This window comes from Embiotoca jacksoni, unplaced genomic scaffold (genome assembly GCF_022577435.1).
Source record: "Embiotoca jacksoni isolate LCO1_2020_lvr unplaced genomic scaffold, fEmbJac1.0.p SCAF_27, whole genome shotgun sequence".
In the NCBI taxonomy this organism is placed as follows: Eukaryota; Metazoa; Chordata; class Actinopteri; family Embiotocidae; genus Embiotoca; species Embiotoca jacksoni.
The window spans coordinates 1,786,448-1,807,062 of NW_027185378.1; the positions used below are offsets into that span (position 1 = coordinate 1,786,448).

Here is a 20,615-nt window from a genome sequence, read left to right on the forward strand (position 1 = left end):
CGAAAACCAGCCAATCGTGCACTCAAATTAAATAATAAACTGTGGTTTTGTTTTTTGTGTTTCTCCTCTCGGCTGCATCGTGTAGTAGTGAGGTAAGAGAATAACTTATTACGGTGTAATATTACTCCTAAATTAAGCTTAATCCGGTCAATAAATACCTTTGTTTTATTTCAGCTTCAAGAGGGCGACACAGATTCATTATGGAGGGAAACGTTCAGGCAGTTTGTGGATGTCAAGGCGAACGGTTTGTACCTAATGCGAATATCTACAACCTTTTTGATAGTTGTGGTCTCATTTCAGAAGCTTTTACAAAAAAAACACAGTGGAGAAGATTCTTAAATTTATATCTGAAAAAAGATAAAAACCAAATGCATCTAATAATGACTATAATAACTGCAATATTTAATAACATTTTGAGTGCATACATTTGTTCAAATTGTAAAGTATAGAACAGGCAGTGCACTAAAGGTACCTGGATGATGTACTCAAAACAGTCCTCAAACTGAAGGTGACACTTTTTACCCTCAACAGTCGCCATCTCGGTCACTGCAGCGTCTGAGGAATCCTCAGCCGTTTCTGAACCCAGCACAGAAGTGTTTATTTTTCCATTTAAAAAAGGAAAGATCATTTGGAAGTGAGGTTTATTCATAGTAAAGGCAGATGGATCCTCCATGATGCAAAGGGGAGATGATCTATTGATTTCTGGGGGGGAAAAATACCCAAACAGGGCTGCAGATTTGTTGGCGGGTGATGCGTTCAAATGTGACGGTTATTTCCGGTACGTGTAGTTTGAGACAACGCTTCTCTGACGAAGTTCAAGCACTATGCAAGGAGGTGTACTAACATAAAAGTACTATATGCGAGTGTGCAAAGGGAAGTACACCGTCTGGAACAGAGACGGAAGTTAATGAAACTCAAAAATGCTCTGTAAAGATGGACGTACATCTTGTACATCTGCAGGTCCGAGCAGCATCGGAGCCGACATCTGTCTTCACGGGTTCAAGCACGTCTACGGTCTACCTGAACACTCCGACCACCTGCAGCTCAAAGACACGAGGCGCGCGCACGCGCACACACACACACACACACACACACACACACTATATCATCTGTAACCTCGTCATCTGTCCGCGTATCCCGTCGGCTGCAGCTTAAACAAGTTTCCCGAACTGTCTTCACAGAGACGGAGAACCTTACCGGCTGTACAACCTGGATGTTTTCGCCTATGACCTGCACAGCCGCCTCGGCCTGTACGGCTCCGTTCCTTTGATGGTGGCCCACCAGCCGGACCAGACTCTGGGGGTGTTTTGGCTCAATGCATCAGAGACTTACGTGAACGTACAGTATTCCCCCGCAGAGCATCAGGTAAACCATCGAGTCAGTGCAGTGCTGGGCTTCTCGGCTTTGATTTTCCAGGCACCAAAAGTTGCAGAAGCAGATTTATGACTTGGATTTCACAGATCAAAACCTCCACATAACGACTCTCTTGCTACTAATTAAAACTTACAACCTAATTTTAACCATGAAAATGGATCGCAAGAAGTTGAATTATCTTTTTAAAAATCATTTCCAATCGCATAAAACCCAGGAGGACGAGACCCCAGCGGAGAAGCGGAGGCGGCTGCAGCCTCGGACTGACGTCCACTGGCTGTCAGAGAGCGGCGTCATCGACTGCACGGTTCTGCTCGGACCCGGTCCAGCGCAGCTCTTCTCCCAGTACGCACAGCTCACAGGTGGGTTTACTGTTTCATGGAAACATTAACAGGTGAAATAAAGAGCTTAAAGACTGAAGACTTGTCTCTGTGTGTCAGGACATCAGGCTCTGCCCCCGCTGTTCGCCCTCGGGTACCACCAGTGCCGCTGGAACTACGACGACGAGGCGGACGTGAAGGCCGTGGACGCTGGATTCGATCGCCACGACATTCCATATGACGTCATCTGGCTGGACATCGAGCACACGGACGGGAAGCGCTACTTCACCTGGGACCCCGAGCTTTTTCCGGAACCGGCGAACCTGCAGCGCCACCTAGAGACGAAGAGGAGGAAGGTCAGTTTTTAGGTGCGACATTTGCAACGTTTAAAAGCATTTTATGACCTCATGTTTGTTTTTTTAATATCTTTTTTTAGCTGGTCGTTATAAGTGATCCCCACATTAAGGTGGATCCTGATTGGTCGCTCTACCGCGAGGCCACAGACGGAGGACATTTTGTGAAGGACAGAGAGGGACAGATCTATCAGGGCTCATGCTGGCCAGGTAATGTTTGTTTTACTGCAAAAAGAATTGCATACAAAAAAAAATGTAACACACACTTTGAGCAAGTTATCTGCACAGAATACATCTATGTCAATCTTAATTAAACCAGGATAGCTGGAAAATCCTGATTTAATCCCTGATCCAGATCCTTTGAAACACTAAGGGGCGTGTTTGACACCATATATGGTCCATAAATGGCTCTCAAGCTTGTATAGGCAGCACCATCATGCTAAATGTGGCTTTTTTTTTGGCCTAATATACTTGAAAGCAAAAATAAATTTGCTATATAACAAAGTATTAAGATACATAAATAGAAAATCCATAAATTAGGATAATAAAATAAGGACATAATCCTAAAAGATCATACAAACATGACCAACATAAGCAATACCTCACATAATACAACAAAGACGTGAAATGGAGATAAGATGTTTTGATTTTTTTTACGTGTTGCGAGATGTTTCATGTAGACTCTGATGTGTTGCTGCTATTTTGACCTCTTTTAGACTCCGTAGGAACATTTAAAAGGTTCAGTGGACATCGGACGACGTCGTCATACGTGTCTTTTCTATGTTCACGTCTCTCACAGGCGACTCCTCCTACATCGATTTCAGCAGCCCAGAAACCCGAGCGTGGTACTCCGGCTGCTTCAGCCTGGAAAAATACAAGGTACAAGAAACAATGTTCAAAACAGAAGGAAGTTGAATTTGTCCGTTTGTGAGATTTCTGCAGGCACCTTAAAAAAAATCCTTTATTACTCCTACTTAATAACTCAATATTCAGAGATTAAATGTCATCATTTCTGCTGCAGGGATCCACACCGTCATTATTCGTGTGGAACGACATGAACGAACCGTCTGTTTTCAACGGACCAGAGCAGACGATGCCAAAGGACGCAGTACATTATGGGGGCTGGGAGCACCGGGACTTACACAACCTGTACGGCTTTTACCAGGTGAGCAGTCTTCTGTTTCTTCGCCTGGATTGCTGCTGTGCATTCAAATAAAATAATAAAGTGTTTTCTGCCACAGCACTTGGCCACAGTGGAGGGTCTGATCACTCGCTCAGGGGGCTCAGAGAGACCTTTCGTCCTCTCGCGCTCCTTCTTCGCCGGGTCACAGCGACTTGGTGAGATATTTCAAACGTAAATAAATGTTTGATCCATCTCCACGTCTCAGTGTGTGAATGTTTCTCTCGTTGTTTGGGATGCAGGAGCAGTTTGGACGGGCGACAACGTAGCCAGCTGGGAGTACCTGAAGATCTCGATCCCCATGCTTCTGTCTCTGAGCCTGGCAGGCATCGCATTTTGTGGAGGCAAGTACGTTAGTCCATACTGACTGTTAATGTGCCACTTTCTCGCCATTTCATCTTGCGGTTGAGTCACTGTCTTCTTTCAGCCGACGTCGGAGGGTTTTTTCGCGACCCCAAGCCGGAGCTGTTGGTGCGCTGGTACCAGGCTGCCGCCCTGCAGCCGTTTTTCCGCGGTCACTCCGCGAAGATGATGAAGCGTCGGGAGCCCTGGCTCTTCGGGGAGGACGTCACCGCTGCGATCCGCACTGCGATCCAACAAAGGTACGAGCTGCAGGGTTCCCAAAGGATAAAAAAAAAAAAGTCTCTTCCAGACATTAAAGTCAGGGGGTTGGATCTTTTTTTTTGGCCCGAGTCCTGGAACATTATGGAGTTTAGTTTAACTGAGCTGCCATTTATCAAACTGAAATGTTTCCCACAAAGTATTTTTCTTTTATAGGTCAGTTTATTTAGTCCGTGAAAGTCAGGAAAATTTAAATTCAATTCTATTTATACAGCATCAAAACAACACAACAGGTTATTTCAAGGCACTTAAGTCCTTACAACAATATAGAGGAACCCAACAATTCAACAATTTCCTTGCGAGCGGCTGGGAGGGGAAAAAAACAACTACCCTTTAACAGTTGGTCTTTTTAATCCGGCCCGCCGAAGATTGGTACAGAATTGCCCAAATCAAATCACATCATAATTATGACTGCATTCATTTGACCTTGTCCTGTAATACCTGGCGGTCCACCAGGTGGCGCACTAGGCGCAGTGACACGTTGACTTGATTTTGCGGAGGCCGGGCTGCTCTCTGTTGTTACTCTGCTGCTGCTCTGAACACATCTGCAACAATGAACGGGCCAAAGAAAAGTCGACAGCGAGCGCCGAGTGTTCAATAAGGAACGGACGACTAAATCCTTTTTCACTGAAGTCCGGTCGAAGGCTGTGTGTCTTATTTACCAAGAAACCGTTGCGGTTTTAAAGGAATACAACATCAGCCGTCACTTTTCCACCGAGCATGCTAATTGCGCTAACAACCAGTATGTCAACGAGTGTTGGGAGCTCAAACAGGAGATTATCTCATTTTTGGAGCTACTTGAGAAAGCTGACGATTTTCCTGAGCTGAGTGACACAGATTGTCTTTGTGATTTAGCTTTTGCTGTGGACGTACTGACACACATGAATGAGCTGAACGTGAAGCTACGAGGGAAAGACCAGTTTGTGCATGAAATGTACACAAACGTCAAAGCCTTCAAAACCAAGCTAGCTTTATTCACAAAGCAAATGTCAAACAAGTCATTTGCTCATTTCCCTACGCTGAAAGACGTCCTCGACATGAAGACATACAGGAAATCACTGGATGACCTGCACGGAGAATTCTGCCATCGGTTCTCTGATTTTGGAAAAATTGACAAGTCACTTCAGCTGGTGTCGTGTCCCTTCAGCTGGTCTCGTGTCCCTTCAGCTGGTCTCATGTCCCTTCAGCTGGTCTCATGTCCCTTCAGCTGGTCTCGTGTCCCTTCACACGAGACCCTGAAACGGCGCCACAGGAGCTGCAGTTGGAACTGATTGATCTCCAATGTGACACCGTCTTCAAGGAGAAGTTCAACTCTCTTAAACTGGATGAGTTTTATGCTTCATTAAAGCAGCCAAATTTCCAAACATCCAGAAGATGTCACAGAAGATGCTGGTGTTGTTTGTCTCTACGTACGTGTGTGAACAGACTTTTAGTGTGACGAACACCAACAAAGCACCTCACAGATCCCAGTTGAGTGATGAACACCTCAGATCTGTTCTGAGAACACACAACAAAACTAACACCAGACTTCGATGCACTGGCAAAGAAGGGTGATCAACAACACTGTTCCCACTAAAAGTGAATGGAAGTATTAACACTGTCATGCCTTTTTTATGTTTATGTTTGATATGTATGCATCTGGTGCCCGGCCCGTCTGTCAAATTTTAAAAGTCAATGTGGCCCCTGAGCCAAAAAGTTTGCCCACCCCTGCTTTAACAGGAAGTAAAACATCCAGCAGTGGGAAGGAAAAACTACCTTTTAACAGAACCTGAACTAAAACACAGCTGGCTCCTTTTCCTCGTTTGTTGTGTGGGTTTGCAGTATCGGATAAAAGAAAAAATACTTGTCTGATTATCTGTAAAATAACACACTTACCTCCTGTGTCGTCAGGTACTGCTTGCTGCCTTACTGGTACACGCTGTTCCACCAGGCTCACACCTCTGGTCTGCCTCCTCTCAGGTTAGTGCTGCTGCCATCTGCTGCTCAGCTCCAGTACAGCAACTACACTCTGGGCAGTTTCAGGCACTAGAGGTCAGTGTCCATCCTGCATGAAGGTTTACTAACACGAACTTCATTTAAAAACTGTGCAGACCTCTGTGGGTGGAGTTCCCGAGCGATCCGACCACCTTCACTGTGGACGACCAGTACATGATCGGTGATTACATTTTTTTTTTTTTTTTTTTTTACTTTTGCATTGTTACACAGTGTTATTGCACTTTTTTTTATTTTTTATTTTTTTTTATTTCTGAGTGTTTTATTTCCTGCAGGAGGAGCGCTGCTGGCCCATCCTGTAACAGAACCCTGCGTCAGAGAAGTCAAAGTCCTGCTTCCTGGATCTGGAGAGGTAAATGAACCAGCAGGTAACATGTTTATATATTCAAGGAATATTAATCTGACACCTCAGTGTGGATTTTATATTAAAGAAAGTTTCTGTTCTTAGATTTGGTATGACGTCCAGGCTGCAAAGACGTACAAAGGAGGACGGACTCTGAGTCTTCCGGTCACCTTGGACACAGTTAGTGTTCATTATTCTATGAAAGGACAATGACAGCCTCCAAAATACCGAATGTAGCCGAAGAATATCGAAATGTTGTCTCTGCTCAGGTTCCAGTGTTCCAGCGCGGCGGCTCGGTGGTCTGCAGATCAACAGGAAGTGGATCCTGCACAGCGGATCTCCAGCAGCTCCCCCTCTCAATCACTGTGGCTTTAAACTCTCAGGTAACAAACCGGAAGACGTTGGGCAGCTGGTTTTTGTTTAGATATTTAAAAGCTGTAATTTGGACCATGAGCTTGGACAGACTCGGGCATACTAGAAAATTAGGAACGCTCTGCAATCTGCTTTGTGTTTTTCCCACCCACATTATGCATGGATAAAAAACAAAAACTAAATCAATACTGATTGGTCTGTCTGGTGCTTTTGAGATGATTCCAAGTTAGTTTGTAGTGTCCTAAAGCTGTATTGTAATAAAACAGAAAAACTGAGGACACTAATAATAATGGAAAATTCAGAATTGTAAGTTGCAGTGGTTACACATTTATGGTATTTGTACTTTACTGGAGTATTTCTACTTAATGCAACTTTATACTTCGACTCCATTAAAATCTCAGCGGTAAATCTTGTACTTTTTATTCCACTACATTTATCTGACAGTTTCATCCCCTCCCTGTCCAGTGAAAACCATCAAAATATATTGATTTAGAATTTTCTTAATAAACTGAAGGATCAGATGTTCCTTTATGTGCTGAGAAAATTCTTCTATTTTTTTAAGCTAAATAAACTGTTTTAAAACCGTCTTGGATTTGCTGGAAAATGCTTTATTTGTCCGAGCTTGTTGACTTGATGATGAAGGTTCCAGATCCAAAGCCAACACCCAAACTAAACACAGTCCATGAAGCGTACGAGGTCAAAAACAGGTGAGATACTGGCGGAACACAGAGACACTTTTGTGACGTAGACTAGAAAAGACACAAAGAGCTGAAGGAGGATGTGGACTTACCGAGAACAGAAACCACAAACTAACACAAAGAGAGGAGAACAAACACACCAGGGAGAGGGGGACAACGAGGGACAGCTGAAACTAATCCGGGTAGGCACGTTAATCACACAGGCAGGAAGTGAGGTGTACTTAAACACGTTTACAAAGTAAAACAGAAAATCCAACAAACTAAAAGCCAGAACAATGAAATTAAAAGTGTAATTTTGTGAGTTTGAGGCTAAATTGTGACTTTTAGACAAAGTAAATTTGAATCACGCCAAAATATTATAAAGTATGACTCTTTCTGAGTATTTTTGTGTTCAGACTAGTGACCTGTGTAACTTTAATTATTCCTGACTGTAGTCCGTTGTCTCCGCAGGGCAGTGCTGGTGGAGAGTTGTACCTGGACGACGGTCACTCCTTCCGATACCGCGACAGGAAGGCCTTCTGTCTGCGCAGGTTCGACATGCTGTCGGGTCGTCTGCTCTGCCGGTGAGTCGCGCCTCCTCAACACGCCTCCTCCACATGTGGAAAATAAATAAATAAATAGAGGAGACATGCTGCTTCTCAAGTTAAATCAATCAAACAAATGATGATTTCTGTTGCTGATGCCGCTTCTCTCAGTCCTGCCAGTGAAGAGGGAACGTTCGACTGTAATACCGTCGTGCAGCTAATCATCGTCCTCGGAGTGAAGAGCAAACCGGCCGCTGTGATTGTGCGTGCGTCAGGTGAGGAGTTCTGAAACCTTTATTTACAGGTGACATTATCAGCAAAATGTACTTCAAGTAAAAGAAAACTAAAATGAAATGCTCCCTGTCAGTGTTTTAGTGTTATGACTGATGTTTTTTGGATTAATATTACCGCTGCTTTAATGTGCATTTCACTTACTTAAACTACTTTAGGTCCTGTTGGTTAGTTCAGTCCACAGTAATACATCTTGTTCCATAAGATCATCATATGTTTGGATCTTTCTGTATCTTTAAAAAGTCAACAAGCTAAAAAAAAAAAAAAAAACTTTGCATTTTCCAGTGAATCCAAGAGGGTTTTAAAATAGTTTCTTATCATAAAAAGTAGGACAATTTTCCGGCATGATAAAGTTATATTAAAGCAAATACTCAAATAAAGTACAAGAACCTCAAATTTGTACTTTCAGTATTTGAGTGGAAAAATGTTGAAAGGACAAATCCAGCTAAAAACACAAAATTTATGTGGATTGAACAGTCAAACACAGACATTGGTTGCTGTTATTGTGTGATAATTTTACCCTATACATTTGTTTATGTTTTTGGAAATTAATGTCAGACAATCAAAACTTTTAGATTTTTAAAAAAAATCTTTTTCATATGAAACCAGTCTGCTGTTTTTACTCTCTGACCTTTGAAAACAATCCAACAGTTTCAATTAACAGAGACGTATCAGTCCTTTTAATGTTTGTTGTAATATTGTACATGATTTACTAGTTTTAATAAGCATTCAAACTTTTATTTTTTATATTTTTAATAACTTTTACATTTAAAGTCAGTGATGTAAACACAGAAATATGTCACTGAAAATCTGGGAAACGGAGGATTTTATCTGCTCTTCTCGGTTTTGTTTTCATCACCAGGAGCTCCGGACTCTTCGGCTGCGTTTCAGTACGCGGAGACGAGCTGCACGCTGACGGTGAACGGCCTGAAGCTCGGCGTGGCGACGGACTGGGACATACAGATAGACTGACCGTCGGTATGTCAGCGACAGGGCATGTGTTAAAAATCATTTCATTAATCGTAAAGTACAAGACTGATTTTAGTTGATTTTAAAAAAAAGAATCGGATCATGTTTCTGTAATTATTTGACCTGTTTTGACCTTTAATTTACTTTTTGAAGTTTGTTGCCGAAACCAGGTACATTTTTACCTGTGATCACAAACATCTGCAATAATCATAGAAATACGAATTGATTTGAGTTTCCTTCAGTGAATAAACACCGTGCTGAATGTTTCCCTTTTGTTTGCAGACTCTCTTTTATTGTTGGTATGTCGTCATGCTAAACTGAAACCTATTGACGAAGCACACGTATTGTTTTGCGTTGCGTGACCTGACCTCTTCTTCACGCGGATAATTGCTTAGTCAAGGGTAAAAAAAAAACAACGACAACAAGAAGTGCTAGAAAGAGCCTGATTTCTATGACGTTACGAGGAAGCAGGTGTAGATGTAAAAAGTGAGAAAATGACTCCTTGATATCAGTGGTTTTGGGTGTTTGACAGCTGTTGCTTTACAGGACGATGAATCCAGAGACATGGTGACAGTTAGACAAGAGATAATGAAGGAGGAATAACCTTCAATCACAAAACTAATTGGTTTTAAGATGCCTTTTAACAGAGATTGTGTGGCAGGCCGGTCCAGAGGCGAGAAGAAACTGGAAGTGATGCGACTGATTTTCTGATCAAATATTCTTCATGTTGTTCCAATCCCAGACGCTCGTCGACCGTGTGTGACCGAAAGCTACGATACTTCTCTCTTAATACAGATCATCATGATGCATGTTGTAGTTTAAACCCTCCCCCCCCCAAAAAACAAAACAAAACACTGATTGAGTTTATGCTGAACCGGGACACTCCTCCTCTCCGTGGCGTCGGCCTGCTCCAGTTCTGCTGAGACTGCTCGATGCTGAGCTCCATTGAGAAGAGGTTTAAAGGGCTTGAATGCCTTCTGCTGAGGCAGGCCATCTACCCACCACTCTTTACATGCCCTCTGCCGCGGCCCGCTGGCCTTTGTGTCACCCAACAATGATGGCACCGGGAGCACCGCGGCCCAACGAGAGGTCATTGTTCGCCGCGGCCAATGGCAGTGCGGCAAATGCGCGTCCGTGTGACGTGCGAGCTTCTGTGCGTATGTGTGTGCGCGCGCGCGTGTGTGTGTATGGTAATGCAAAGGTGAGGTGAATGTGTCTTTCACACCGAGCGTCTACTCTGTGACGAAGGGGAGGGGGACGTCACACAAAGGAAGAGCCAATCAGGTATTAGCTGTTTGGATTTATGCCAGGGTCTTTAGGCTTGTAAGACTTTAGTACAAGTGGCCAAAGCCAGTTTAAAAAAAAAAAAGCACACACAGACGAGATGCCCTATACGCCGTCTGGCTTTTTCTGCGACCGGTTGATCCGGGAACGAGAGCGGAGGGACGGGGAAGGGTCCCTGAACAAGCCCGTCCGCTTCAACGGTCAGGACGTCTGCGTCCTGAGGGAGGAGTGCGTGCAGAGTAAGAGCCTGTTCGAGGATGACTCCTTCCCGGCCACCGTGGAGTCTCTGGGCTTCAAGGAGCTTGGACACAAGTCCAACAAGGTCAAGAACATCGTGTGGAAGAGGCCTAAGGTAGGAGAAGGGAGACACGGAGAGGGGATGGAGCACACGCGTGTGGGAGGTGGGACGGCAGCATCCAACCAGAGAGGAAAAAACCTGATCTGGGATTATTTTGTGGGATTTCACCTGGATTGGAGTTAAAATTACTGAATCACCAGAGAGTGATCATGTTCCCTGTTTTTTTGGGGGGCTTTTTATTTGTTTAGAGAGAAGTTTAGACTCTGTGCTGCATGTGACAACCTCAACCGTCAGACTTTTAACTCAGGTTTATGCCTCTTTGTGTTCACTGTCTGCAGGAAATCTGTGAGAACCCTCAGTTCATTGTCGGAGGAGCCAGTAGGACAGACATCTGCCAGGGAGATCTGGGTAAATTCTGCTTTTTTTAAAAAAAAATTTAAGGGCACACTGGATTTAATCTGAAGCATCTAAACGCCAACCTGTCACTGTTCGGCGGCATAGTAACAGTTTCTAGAAGTAGAAACTCAGGTTGGGAGAAGAGAGGTTAGTCCGTGAGCGTCTGTATTCAGGGTTGCAAACATCCCCCCCCCCCCTCCCTTTGCACACAGCCTCTCTGCCTGCAGCGGCCTCCCCATATTGTGCTTACTCTGTCGGAAGGGAATCCAACCGGCAGCACTTCTCATTGTTGTTCCGTTTAGATGGCCAATAAAGGGGGACAAAGGTCCTGGCAGACACTGTTAACCGTTCCCGGTTGAAAAACTTACATTGTTCCCGCCGAGGCCCCGGCAGCTAACACACACCTGGACAATCAAAAACCACAGAGGTCAGCACTCAGCGGAGGTCTTTTCCTCCTGCACAACAAAACACGACCGAGAGAGACGTTCCTGTCAGTCCTCACAAAATGACATTTAACCAAATACTGCAGTAGGATTCAGAAAATGTCAGAAAAGAGCCAAACACGTCGATAAAAAGACCCGATCTGAAGTGGAGTCTCTGTGTGCAGGTGACTGCTGGCTGCTGGCTGCGATCGCCTGTCTCACCCTGAATGAGAAGCTTCTGTACCGAGTGGTTCCTCAGGAGCAGAGCTTCTCCGACGGCTACGCCGGCATCTTCCACTTCCAGGTCAGAAACCCGCCGTCTAATCACCACATACGTTCAGTCCCTCTTTTATCCCTTCAGAATCACAGTTCACTGAAAGAGAAGAGAAACAGTCATTAGTAGATGTTTGAGCTGCAATAATTACTCAAAAAATAAATTTAAAAAAAATCATCTATTTCTGTTATATTACAATTTTTGGGAGAAAAAAAGTCAAACATTTGTTGGATTTGATGCTTTTTTTAGTTTTACATGATCATAAACTAAATACACTTGGTTTTAAACCATTAAAGACAATACTTTGGACTGTGAAAACTGATTTTTCTAAATTCATTAGATAATCATGACAGTAATTAGAAGATTAACCGATTGTCCAAATAATTGTTATTTGCAGCCAAAATGGAAATTAAAGCATCACTCAGAAATAATCCTGATGACGCTCCTTTGATTCGACTTTATAGAAGTTAAAATGTCTGTATTGTTTCTCCTCTCGGACCTCCATCTGTCCATCAGTTCTGGCGCTATGGCGACTGGGTGGATGTCGTCATTGACGACCGCATCCCGACTTTCAACAACCAGCTGGTCTTTACGAAGTCGGCTGAGAGGAACGAGTTCTGGAGCGCGCTGCTGGAGAAGGCTTACGCCAAGTCAGTAGATTATATGATGTTAACACAGAGTTACACATTATTTATACAACTTCTCATTTCTAGGAATCACTCATTGGATTGTTATTGGGTTCATATTTATTATTCAAATGGGTTGTAATAGTTCATTTTTACATACTCTGACATGTTGTCGCCTCTCTCCTCTCTCCGTGTCCAGGCTGCACGGCTCCTACGAGGCCCTGAAGGGCGGAAACACCACCGAGGCCATGGAGGACTTCACAGGTGGAGTCACAGAGTTCTACGAGATGAAGGAGGCTCCCAAAGAGCTCTACAAGATCATGAAGAAAGCTCTGGAGAGAGGCTCGCTGATGGGCTGCTCCATCGATGTGAGACTCAGTTAAAGAATTCAAACGCCTCCCACGACTCAGATGCTGTGATTTATTTTTGATGGATTTACATTGACGCATTGAAGCAGCTAAAACTAAGGTGATGTGTAACTTTAAATGCAGATTGCATGAGACTAGATCCGCTAACCTGCTTGTTTTTGCTCCCGTATCTGGTCCATCTTTAGTCCCTGGTTCCGGCTCGCTTCGAGACCCGGACGGTGACGGGACTGGTGAAGGGCCACGCCTACTCTGTGACGGCGGTGGAGGAGGTAAAAGCAGATGATTGAAGCCGGCGTTAATATGCACAAATCAAAGCATCCCCACTGGTTTTAACTGTGTGTGTCACCGCAGTGTAAACCGTCTCAGCACAAGGAGTCCAAAGTCCGTCTGGTGCGTCTCAGGAACCCGTGGGGTCAAGTGGAGTGGAACGGACCATGGAGCGACAAGTAGGGAGCTGAGATAAAACAAATTTTAACCCTGCTTCTGCAGTAAGATTCAGTGAAATCACTCCACCTCGTCTCCAACAGCTCGAAGGAGTGGACCTCCCTCTCCAAGACCGAGAAGGAGAAGCTGCAACACCAGAGCGCCGAGGACGGAGAGTTCTGGTGAGTTTCCGCCGCCTGCTGTGAAACTACAACGACAGGACTTCACGTTAACTCTGTATCCATCCCCGTTCCCCGTTCAGGATGTCGTTCGAGGACTTCAAGAAGAACTACACCAAGATCGAGATCTGTAACCTCACGCCCAACGCCCTGGAGGACGACAAGATCCACAAGTGGACGGTTTCGGTGAACGAGGGCCGCTGGGTGAGAGGCTGCTCCGCCGGAGGCTGCAGGAACTACCCAGGTACACCACTGCTGCACAGGGGAACCAGACACTTTACAAGCTGATCACAAAAGAACTGTGCTCTTTTCTGTCCATTAAAAAAGATCATAATTCTATTCAAATATTTAGTTTCCAATGCAAAAATCAAGATGAATGCGGGAAAACACTTGTTTCAAACAACAGAAACTTAAAAAGCAACAATTAACATTTCACCTATTGAAAATATGAACCCGGATGTCCTGCAGACACGTTCTGGACCAACCCTCAGTACCGCCTCCGCCTGCTGGAGGAGGACGACGACCCCGAGGACAACGAGGTGGGCTGCACCTTCGTGGTGGCGCTGATGCAGAAGAACAGGCGGAAAGAGCGCAAGATGGGAGCCAACCTCTTCACCATCGGATTCGCCATCTACGAGGTGTCCGCTTCGGTTCCTACTGAGCATTCAGAGAAGATATCGGTGGATTTTTACTGCAGCAAGACAGTTTAAATATTGAAATTTGTATGCATTCATAATGAAAGGGCGCACTTGTCCTTAATTCTACTCTGCAATTGTGAAGAATTACCGAAACAAATTGTCTCTACAACTAAATTTAAGCAAAAGTTTCCCTTTAAATCAATCTTTCAATCTTTTTTTTTTGTTTTTTGTATTTAAATGTATATTTTGTAATGCTTCACACTCTCGCATGCACGAAAAGTCTGACACCAAATAAAACAAAAATAAAAAAATCAACTTTTGGTTTTAATTTTCATCCTTAAAAGACGTTGTCTCTGTCTCTCTGCAGGTGCCAAAGGAGGTAAGGAAAGAAGAAAGTCTGACACCGGAGCAGCAGTTTACAACACTTCCTGTTTTGATTTCCTGGACGTATCCTATGAGGGCAATCCTCTCTTTTATCTTGTATATGATTGATTGCCCCCCCCCCTTCAGATGCACGGAAACAAGCAGCACATGCAGAAGGACTTCTTCCTGTTCAACTCCTCCAAGGCCCGCTGCAAGTCCTACATCAACCTGCGCGAGGTGACCCAGCGCTTCCGCCTCTCCCCCGGCGAGTACGTCATCGTGCCCTCCACGTACGAGCCGCACCAGGAGGGAGAGTTCATCCTGCGAGTCTTCTCCGAAAAGAGGAACACCTCAGAGTGAGTGGGTGAGGGCGAGCGGGGGGGAGGATAATAGGGGGGTGGCTGCAGGGGGCAAGCTGGGCTGCATGCGGAGGGGACGGGTGATGGGTGATGGTGATTCTGTGTCTCTTAGTAGGGCTGGGTATTAAGACAAAGGAAAATCACACACAGAAATCATTCAAATGTCTTTAAAAGGAAAACAAACTCTCAAAGAGTTGCAACACTTTAAGGCTGCAAGTAGGAAATATTTTTTACTGATATTTATCAAAGTTTTTGGAAGAAAGTCGGGAAAATGTCCAGAACGATAATTTTCCCCCTCTCGGTTCTTAACCACGTGCATTTTACTGTCATGTCAGAAAATAGTTTGATTAATTGTCTAAATGCTCCTAATAAATATGCATTTTATTACTTGTGCAAAAAAAAAGTACATTTTAAACCCAAATTGCACCTGAAGAAGAGGCAGTTTGGGCTGGAAGCTTTGCATGTTAACAAAACCTAAAACAGCAATACCCAGCCCTGCTTTATAGATATAGTTAGCCTCAAAAATACCAAGTGTCATGGTGATTTCTCTGCCCTCTATGTGTCTGTGTGAATGAGGGTGGGCTTTGGTCGGAGTGCTTGGCGGGTGGGGGACACAAGCCACCACAGAACAATCCATTTTAACGGAGATTTGATTTGTAGAGCTGGAAGAAATCGGCCCCAGTTCGAAGCTGTTATGGAATCTTTTTTAGGACAAGCGACGTCCGATTTGGGCACGATCCGGTAAAACTTTCTGAAATATTCAATGCTGCATATTCCTGCTGGAGGACCCAACAGCGTGCAGACCCGGCCTGCACTCTGAAGGACCCGGAACTGGGATGGAAGGATGGCTGTGCACAGGAAACATGGCTTTAAATCTATAACATAATAGCATTATTTATTTTAGACGGGTGTAGGAGGGTATTTAGAGGATTTTTGTAGTGTAAAATCGAGATGACGACTTCTACAAGCAAGAGAAAACGCTGGAGGAGGAAACAGGTGGTATCAAACTAACATGTTCTGTTCACAGCTTCTTTAGGAGTTTTCATATTTTAGTGTAATGTGAGTATATGTGATGTATATATAAGATAAGTGCTCAGGGCTTTTGGTTCAGATGAGATGATGTTGTCACCATGGTGACTGCTGTTTGTTGGTCTCCATCCAGGGAGATAGAGAACAGGATCGAGGCCGACCATCCGGTGGTAAGTGGCCTCTTGCCTTTTTCTACAGTTTGAAGAGATCATTTTCAGCTTTTATTTTGAAAGGGCAGATTAGAAATAAATACAATATCTTTGAGGAAAATACTCACACAGGAAGTTTTCCTCTCTTATTTTCTCTCTCTACTTCCTGGCTCCATGACGCCTCAGCCGGCGCCGGCCTCGGCGGGGGAAGAGAGCGAGGAGGACCAGCACTTCCGGACTATTTTTCAGGAGATAGCCGGCGATGTGAGTGCACGAAGTCCAAAGAGAACCGTTTCATAATAAACAGTCGAGGCCTGTTCAGTGACTAAGTAACTGTGAATTAAGACAACAATCTGAACAGCTGTTTCCTCTCTCTTCTTCTGCTGTTTCTCCCAGGACATGGAAATCACAGCCAATGAACTGAAAAACGTTCTCAACAGAGTGATCACCAAACGTGAGTCAAATCAAATAAATGCAATATACGCGTGACCTGTAGGGGCGATGTAGAGTCACTGGGGAGATTAGGGTCCAGGAATGCAGGAAAAACAGAGCGGCAAAGTAATTACCCCACCGACTGTCGCCATGCTTATTTTTTACATCAGGCAAATCCAGATGCTCTAATGAAATCCTTGTTTCTGTGGTGCACCCTCGAGTGGAGTCCTCTAGCTACACGCAGAGCACAAAGACAAGTATGTGAGCGATAACGTTCACGACACAAACGCGTACTTCAAAAGCGAGTGCGTCTCCGTCCCAAGCAAGGCTACAAAACGCGTAAAAAACATGGCGGCATCTCAGTTTCAGGTGATGAAACACTAATAAAAACAAATCAACTGTGAAAAGATCCTCCTCAAACCTACACACTGGTCCTATAAAGTATACAGGAAATTAGTCCAGCAGTGGAACAATCAGAGCAGAGCAGCTGTTAACCGCTGGAGCCATTGAGACACCTGTTATTCCGCAGGAATCAAAAGTGATAAGAACCGCCGGGGCACGAACTTGATGAGTGTGGGAAGATCTTATCGGCTGCAAAGTGAGTTTTTAGGATAAATAATTCCAGCTCTCACTCTCTCTCTCTGTGTGTGCGTGTGTGCGTGTGCGCTCGCTCCCTCCCTCCAGATAAGGACCTAAACACGGAGGGCTTCAGCCTGGAGAGCTGCAGGAGCATGATTGCTCTGATGGACGTATCCTTTGTATCGAGTGCATCGGGCTGGCTGTGTTGTCTGTAGGAGGCACAACCTGCCGAGACCCGTGGACGGGTCTGTGAGGGACGCTCGCAGGAACTAGGCCTCATCTCATCTCACCCCGCTAACACTCTCGACCTTTGACCCCGTGCGCTCGTAATTTTTTTCAGCACCCTAGTGAGCTGTATTGAGTCGGGTTTTTTTTGGCCTTTACCGCGTGTGTTCAGATGGACGGCACCGGTCGACTCAACCTGCAGGAGTTCAGACATCTGTGGAATAAGATCAAACAGTGGCAGGTGGGAAAAAAGATTTCCCTTTTAAACTTGTCCCTGCTTTGTTACTGTTTTATAGACGTGCACAGGTTTTTTTTTTTTTTTTTTTTTTTTGTGTATTAAATGTTCTGTCTTTCAGGGAATCTTTAAACACTACAACGCTGACCAGTCCGGCATCATCAACAGTTACGAGATGAGGAACGCTGTCAACGACGCAGGTGAGAACACGGACAGGAAAATTAAGACCTTTCAAAAATACAAGTTTTTCCACAATTTGAAAATATTCCTGCAGAGTTTTAGGATTTTTTTTTTTGCTCAGGTTTTCTTTTTTTCCTTTTTTTAACTTAATTTGTATTAACTGGTGCAGAACAGCCACATAATATATTATTTAAAAATGTTGCAATATAGAAATTATTTTTTTCCGTTTTTTTTTTTTTTTTTTATATTTGACTTTCAATTTTTCTAACTATCTAAAGAGCCACATACACTACTTCCAGTGCTTTAATGCTCTTATTTTGGTGAACTGACCCATAGCGATGTTTTTTACAAAGTACATATATTTAACAGTGGAGGAAGTATTTTATAATGTTTTGTTTTTTTAATGCAGGAGCAAATTTTATAAGATACAATTAAAGCTGATTTTAAAGCTGCATTTTCAATGTGGAAAATTAAGGTTTTAGAAAAAGAAATTATCAATTCAAACCTAAAAAATAGCTACATCTGTTCAATCCAATGCAACAGCTCCACCATAAATTCAACAATTACAACACAAACTGGACTGGATTGTTTATATTTTTTTGCATTGGATTGCGCAGGTGTCCCTAAAAAATTGCTCCTTGAGTGTCATTTTGTTGTTTCCTGAATGCAGGACTTGTCCAGCCTGAACTCACCCCTCTAAATGTCCTTGTCACTGTACAGTCATGTGTCTTGTGTCCCGCTCAGGCTTCCGTCTCAACAACCAGCTGTACGACATCATCACCATGCGCTACGCCAACGAGAACATGAACATCGACTTCGACAGCTTCATCAGCTGTCTGGTGCGGCTCGAAGCCATGTTCAGTAAGTCAGTGCCTCACGTGGTTCCGTGCTCGAACATGTGTGATCGATTCACTATGAAAAATAAGCTGTTTTGTATATTTTAGGCTGAATATTGGGTTGGACATTTTCATATGAAATTTGAAATTTTCACTGAATCTGAAAAAATATGATAATAAAATGTACAAAATGTGAATTAAATGGAAGATAATGGGACGATATTTGGTCTACTGGCCGTAGAGGGAAAATTTAAAGGAGACTTAAAGAGTCAGTTTGACCAGATTTAAATCCTGATGTCGGCCTCACGCTTCTCCTAAAGGAAGAGTAAAGCCCTTTTATCGGATTCATATTTACTTATTATTATGTTGAATGGCAGCTGCAGTGTGATGTTTCTCTCCTCAGGGGCGTTCCAGGCCTTTGACCAGGACGGAGATGGAACCATCAGACTCAGTGTCCTGGAGGTACGAGCCACCAAAACACAAACAATCAGAGTTTTGGGAAACCTGGAAACGGGTCATCCAAACTCTGAGTGTGTCTATTGGAACGTTGTACGTGTCCGGTATCTTAAAGGAGCAGCGTGTGGGATTGATCGTGCATTTAGGGAGCTGGGAATCGGGAAAGTTTCTATTCGGGAGCGTCTTACTTCCTGGATGAGACCGTTCACAAACAGGCAACATGACATACATCTATTACTGCTGTCAGAAAACAGAAAAGCAACAAATGACCTTCATATAAACCAACACAGTGTATAACAGAGATTAGAAACCACTTTCCAGAGCAACATTTCCTCCTTTCACCACAAACGCTGTCGTCAAATCTGCTTCTTGAGCTCTCCAAAAAAAAACTCACACTTTCCAAATGGGATATTCCCACTTTAACAGGCGTTCAGGTGTATTTTCCCAACTTTCCCACTTCATATTTGCTCGTGAACGCACCTGATTGACATCTAGTGGTGAGGCTGTAGATTGCAACCAACTGAGCAACTCCTCGCCACCCAATCCTCTTCCAACCTATTTAATCCTAGAAACACTCCACGTCTCCTTCTAGTCATAACAGACTTTGATTTTAGGAGCGTTTGCCCACTTCAACTGGTGGCTCCAATCATTTTTCATTAAAAGGAACCCAACGCTGAAGGAAACTTCCTTCTTTTTTGATCAGAAAATCAACACTACCAGTCTTTAAAAGAAATCCAAGTATACAATGACGGAAGTAAATCAAAAAATATACACCAATAAATGATCGAAACGAAGAAATCTCATCACTTTGATCCTCTGACACGTCATCAAATCCACAGACGTACATGTAATTATTTGTGCAGATAATGCTGCTCGATCCCCACTTTAAGCCCAGCACTGCTAAGGTGATTAGAAATAAATAAAAGTGCTATAAATGATTCAAATGTGGCGTTCGGAAAGAGGTCTCAGAAACATGAACTCTTTCCAGACAGCCAAATAAAATCATCACAGACGAGAATAAAGTGAAATAAAAACGTCCACGGTCTAATGCATCTTGTCCTCGTCTCCGTCCTCAGTGGCTCCAGTTGACCATGTACGCCTAAGAGAGGCCCATCTTCTCCCAGGTGAGCTCCACTCCACACGAGGACCAGACCTGCCAGCCTTTACCTCAATATTCAGTGTGCCCGACCGCCGTTAGCTTTCATCCACCTCACCTCCTCCAGCCTTCCCTCCCTCAGTCCCAGCAGCTCTGCTCTCCCTATTCCCAGCATGTCCTCTTCTTCTCTCTCTCTCTCTCTCTCTCTCTCTCTCTCTCTCTCTCTCTCTACAGTGGGTCTCAGGCATTTCCTTCTCCGCCTCTGTCCTCCCATTATCATCCGAATATCAGTCTCCTTTCATGAGTCATTAGCTGTACACTTGTACCGTACATTTCTCAGGCAGCAAACACACACAACCTCTTTTATTTTTCTGTCACAATACCTCAGCGCCGTTTTTTTTTTTTTTTCTCCCAGCATACCTTCTCTGTCCTACCGATCACTCTCAGATCTTCTTCTGTCATCACAGCGAGCAGCATGGCTGAATAAAACTGTGAATCACTCCCTCACCTGTTCACGTTTCTCTCTACAAGCAGGGCGCAGCAATGATAAAAAAGAAAATAAAAAAAATAACACTTTCCCCTTTGATTATTTTTGTCAGTAAAATAATTCTCGGGTTTTTTTTTGTGGGCCTCAAATCAATCACTTTCATCCCTCTGGCGTCTGTGCTGGGAACGAGCCCTCCCTTCACGCACTCAGCGCCACCTGGAGGACAAACTCAGGCTTCTTCTGTTCA

General features: G+C 44.0%; 2 protein-coding genes and 1 long non-coding RNA gene across 5 annotated transcripts; 2 read left to right on the forward strand and 1 right to left on the reverse strand.

Annotated features, from left to right (window-relative positions):
• Positions 1-123: 123 nt before the first annotated feature.
• ganc (glucosidase, alpha; neutral C) lies at positions 124-9,300 on the forward strand (the record flags this gene model as incomplete). Its single annotated transcript, XM_069160451.1, has 19 exons — positions 124-244; positions 961-1,057; positions 1,182-1,365; positions 1,589-1,733; positions 1,812-2,047; positions 2,128-2,254; positions 2,844-2,923; positions 3,066-3,209; positions 3,286-3,382; positions 3,467-3,568; positions 3,652-3,826; positions 5,736-5,804; positions 5,936-6,000; positions 6,113-6,189; positions 6,286-6,360; positions 6,450-6,563; positions 7,701-7,813; positions 7,946-8,049; positions 8,928-9,300. Coding segments are annotated over 19 exons (2,235 nt in total), but the record flags the coding sequence as incomplete, so codon positions are not given.
• A 1,089-nt stretch (positions 9,301-10,389) lies between these two features.
• Positions 10,390-20,048, forward strand: capn3a (calpain 3a, (p94)). Of its 3 annotated transcripts, none has more exons than XM_069160721.1 (21): positions 10,390-10,670; positions 10,955-11,024; positions 11,620-11,738; positions 12,225-12,358; positions 12,534-12,702; positions 12,888-12,971; positions 13,054-13,148; positions 13,230-13,307; positions 13,388-13,548; positions 13,773-13,942; positions 14,310-14,321; positions 14,453-14,661; positions 15,827-15,867; positions 15,937-16,106; positions 16,239-16,296; positions 16,959-17,023; positions 17,251-17,319; positions 17,435-17,513; positions 18,238-18,354; positions 18,733-18,791; positions 19,862-20,048. In XM_069160721.1, exons 1-21 carry the CDS (start codon positions 10,419-10,421, stop codon positions 19,886-19,888), a joined length of 2,238 nt encoding a protein of 745 aa, XP_069016822.1. In that variant the 5' UTR covers positions 10,390-10,418; the 3' UTR covers positions 19,889-20,048. The 3 variants fall into 3 exon arrangements, with proteins under 3 accessions (XP_069016822.1, XP_069016824.1, XP_069016823.1); XM_069160723.1 differs by having other exon boundaries at positions 15,827-15,863; positions 16,029-16,133; XM_069160722.1 differs by having other exon boundaries at positions 15,827-15,863; positions 16,029-16,106.
• On the reverse strand, positions 11,230-12,606 carry LOC138205073 (uncharacterized). Its single transcript, XR_011178849.1, has 3 exons — positions 12,495-12,606; positions 11,657-11,807; positions 11,230-11,467 (listed from the first exon to the last, which is right to left on the reverse strand). It is a non-coding gene; the product is annotated as an uncharacterized lncRNA (long non-coding RNA).
• Positions 20,049-20,615: the final 567 nt, after the last annotated feature.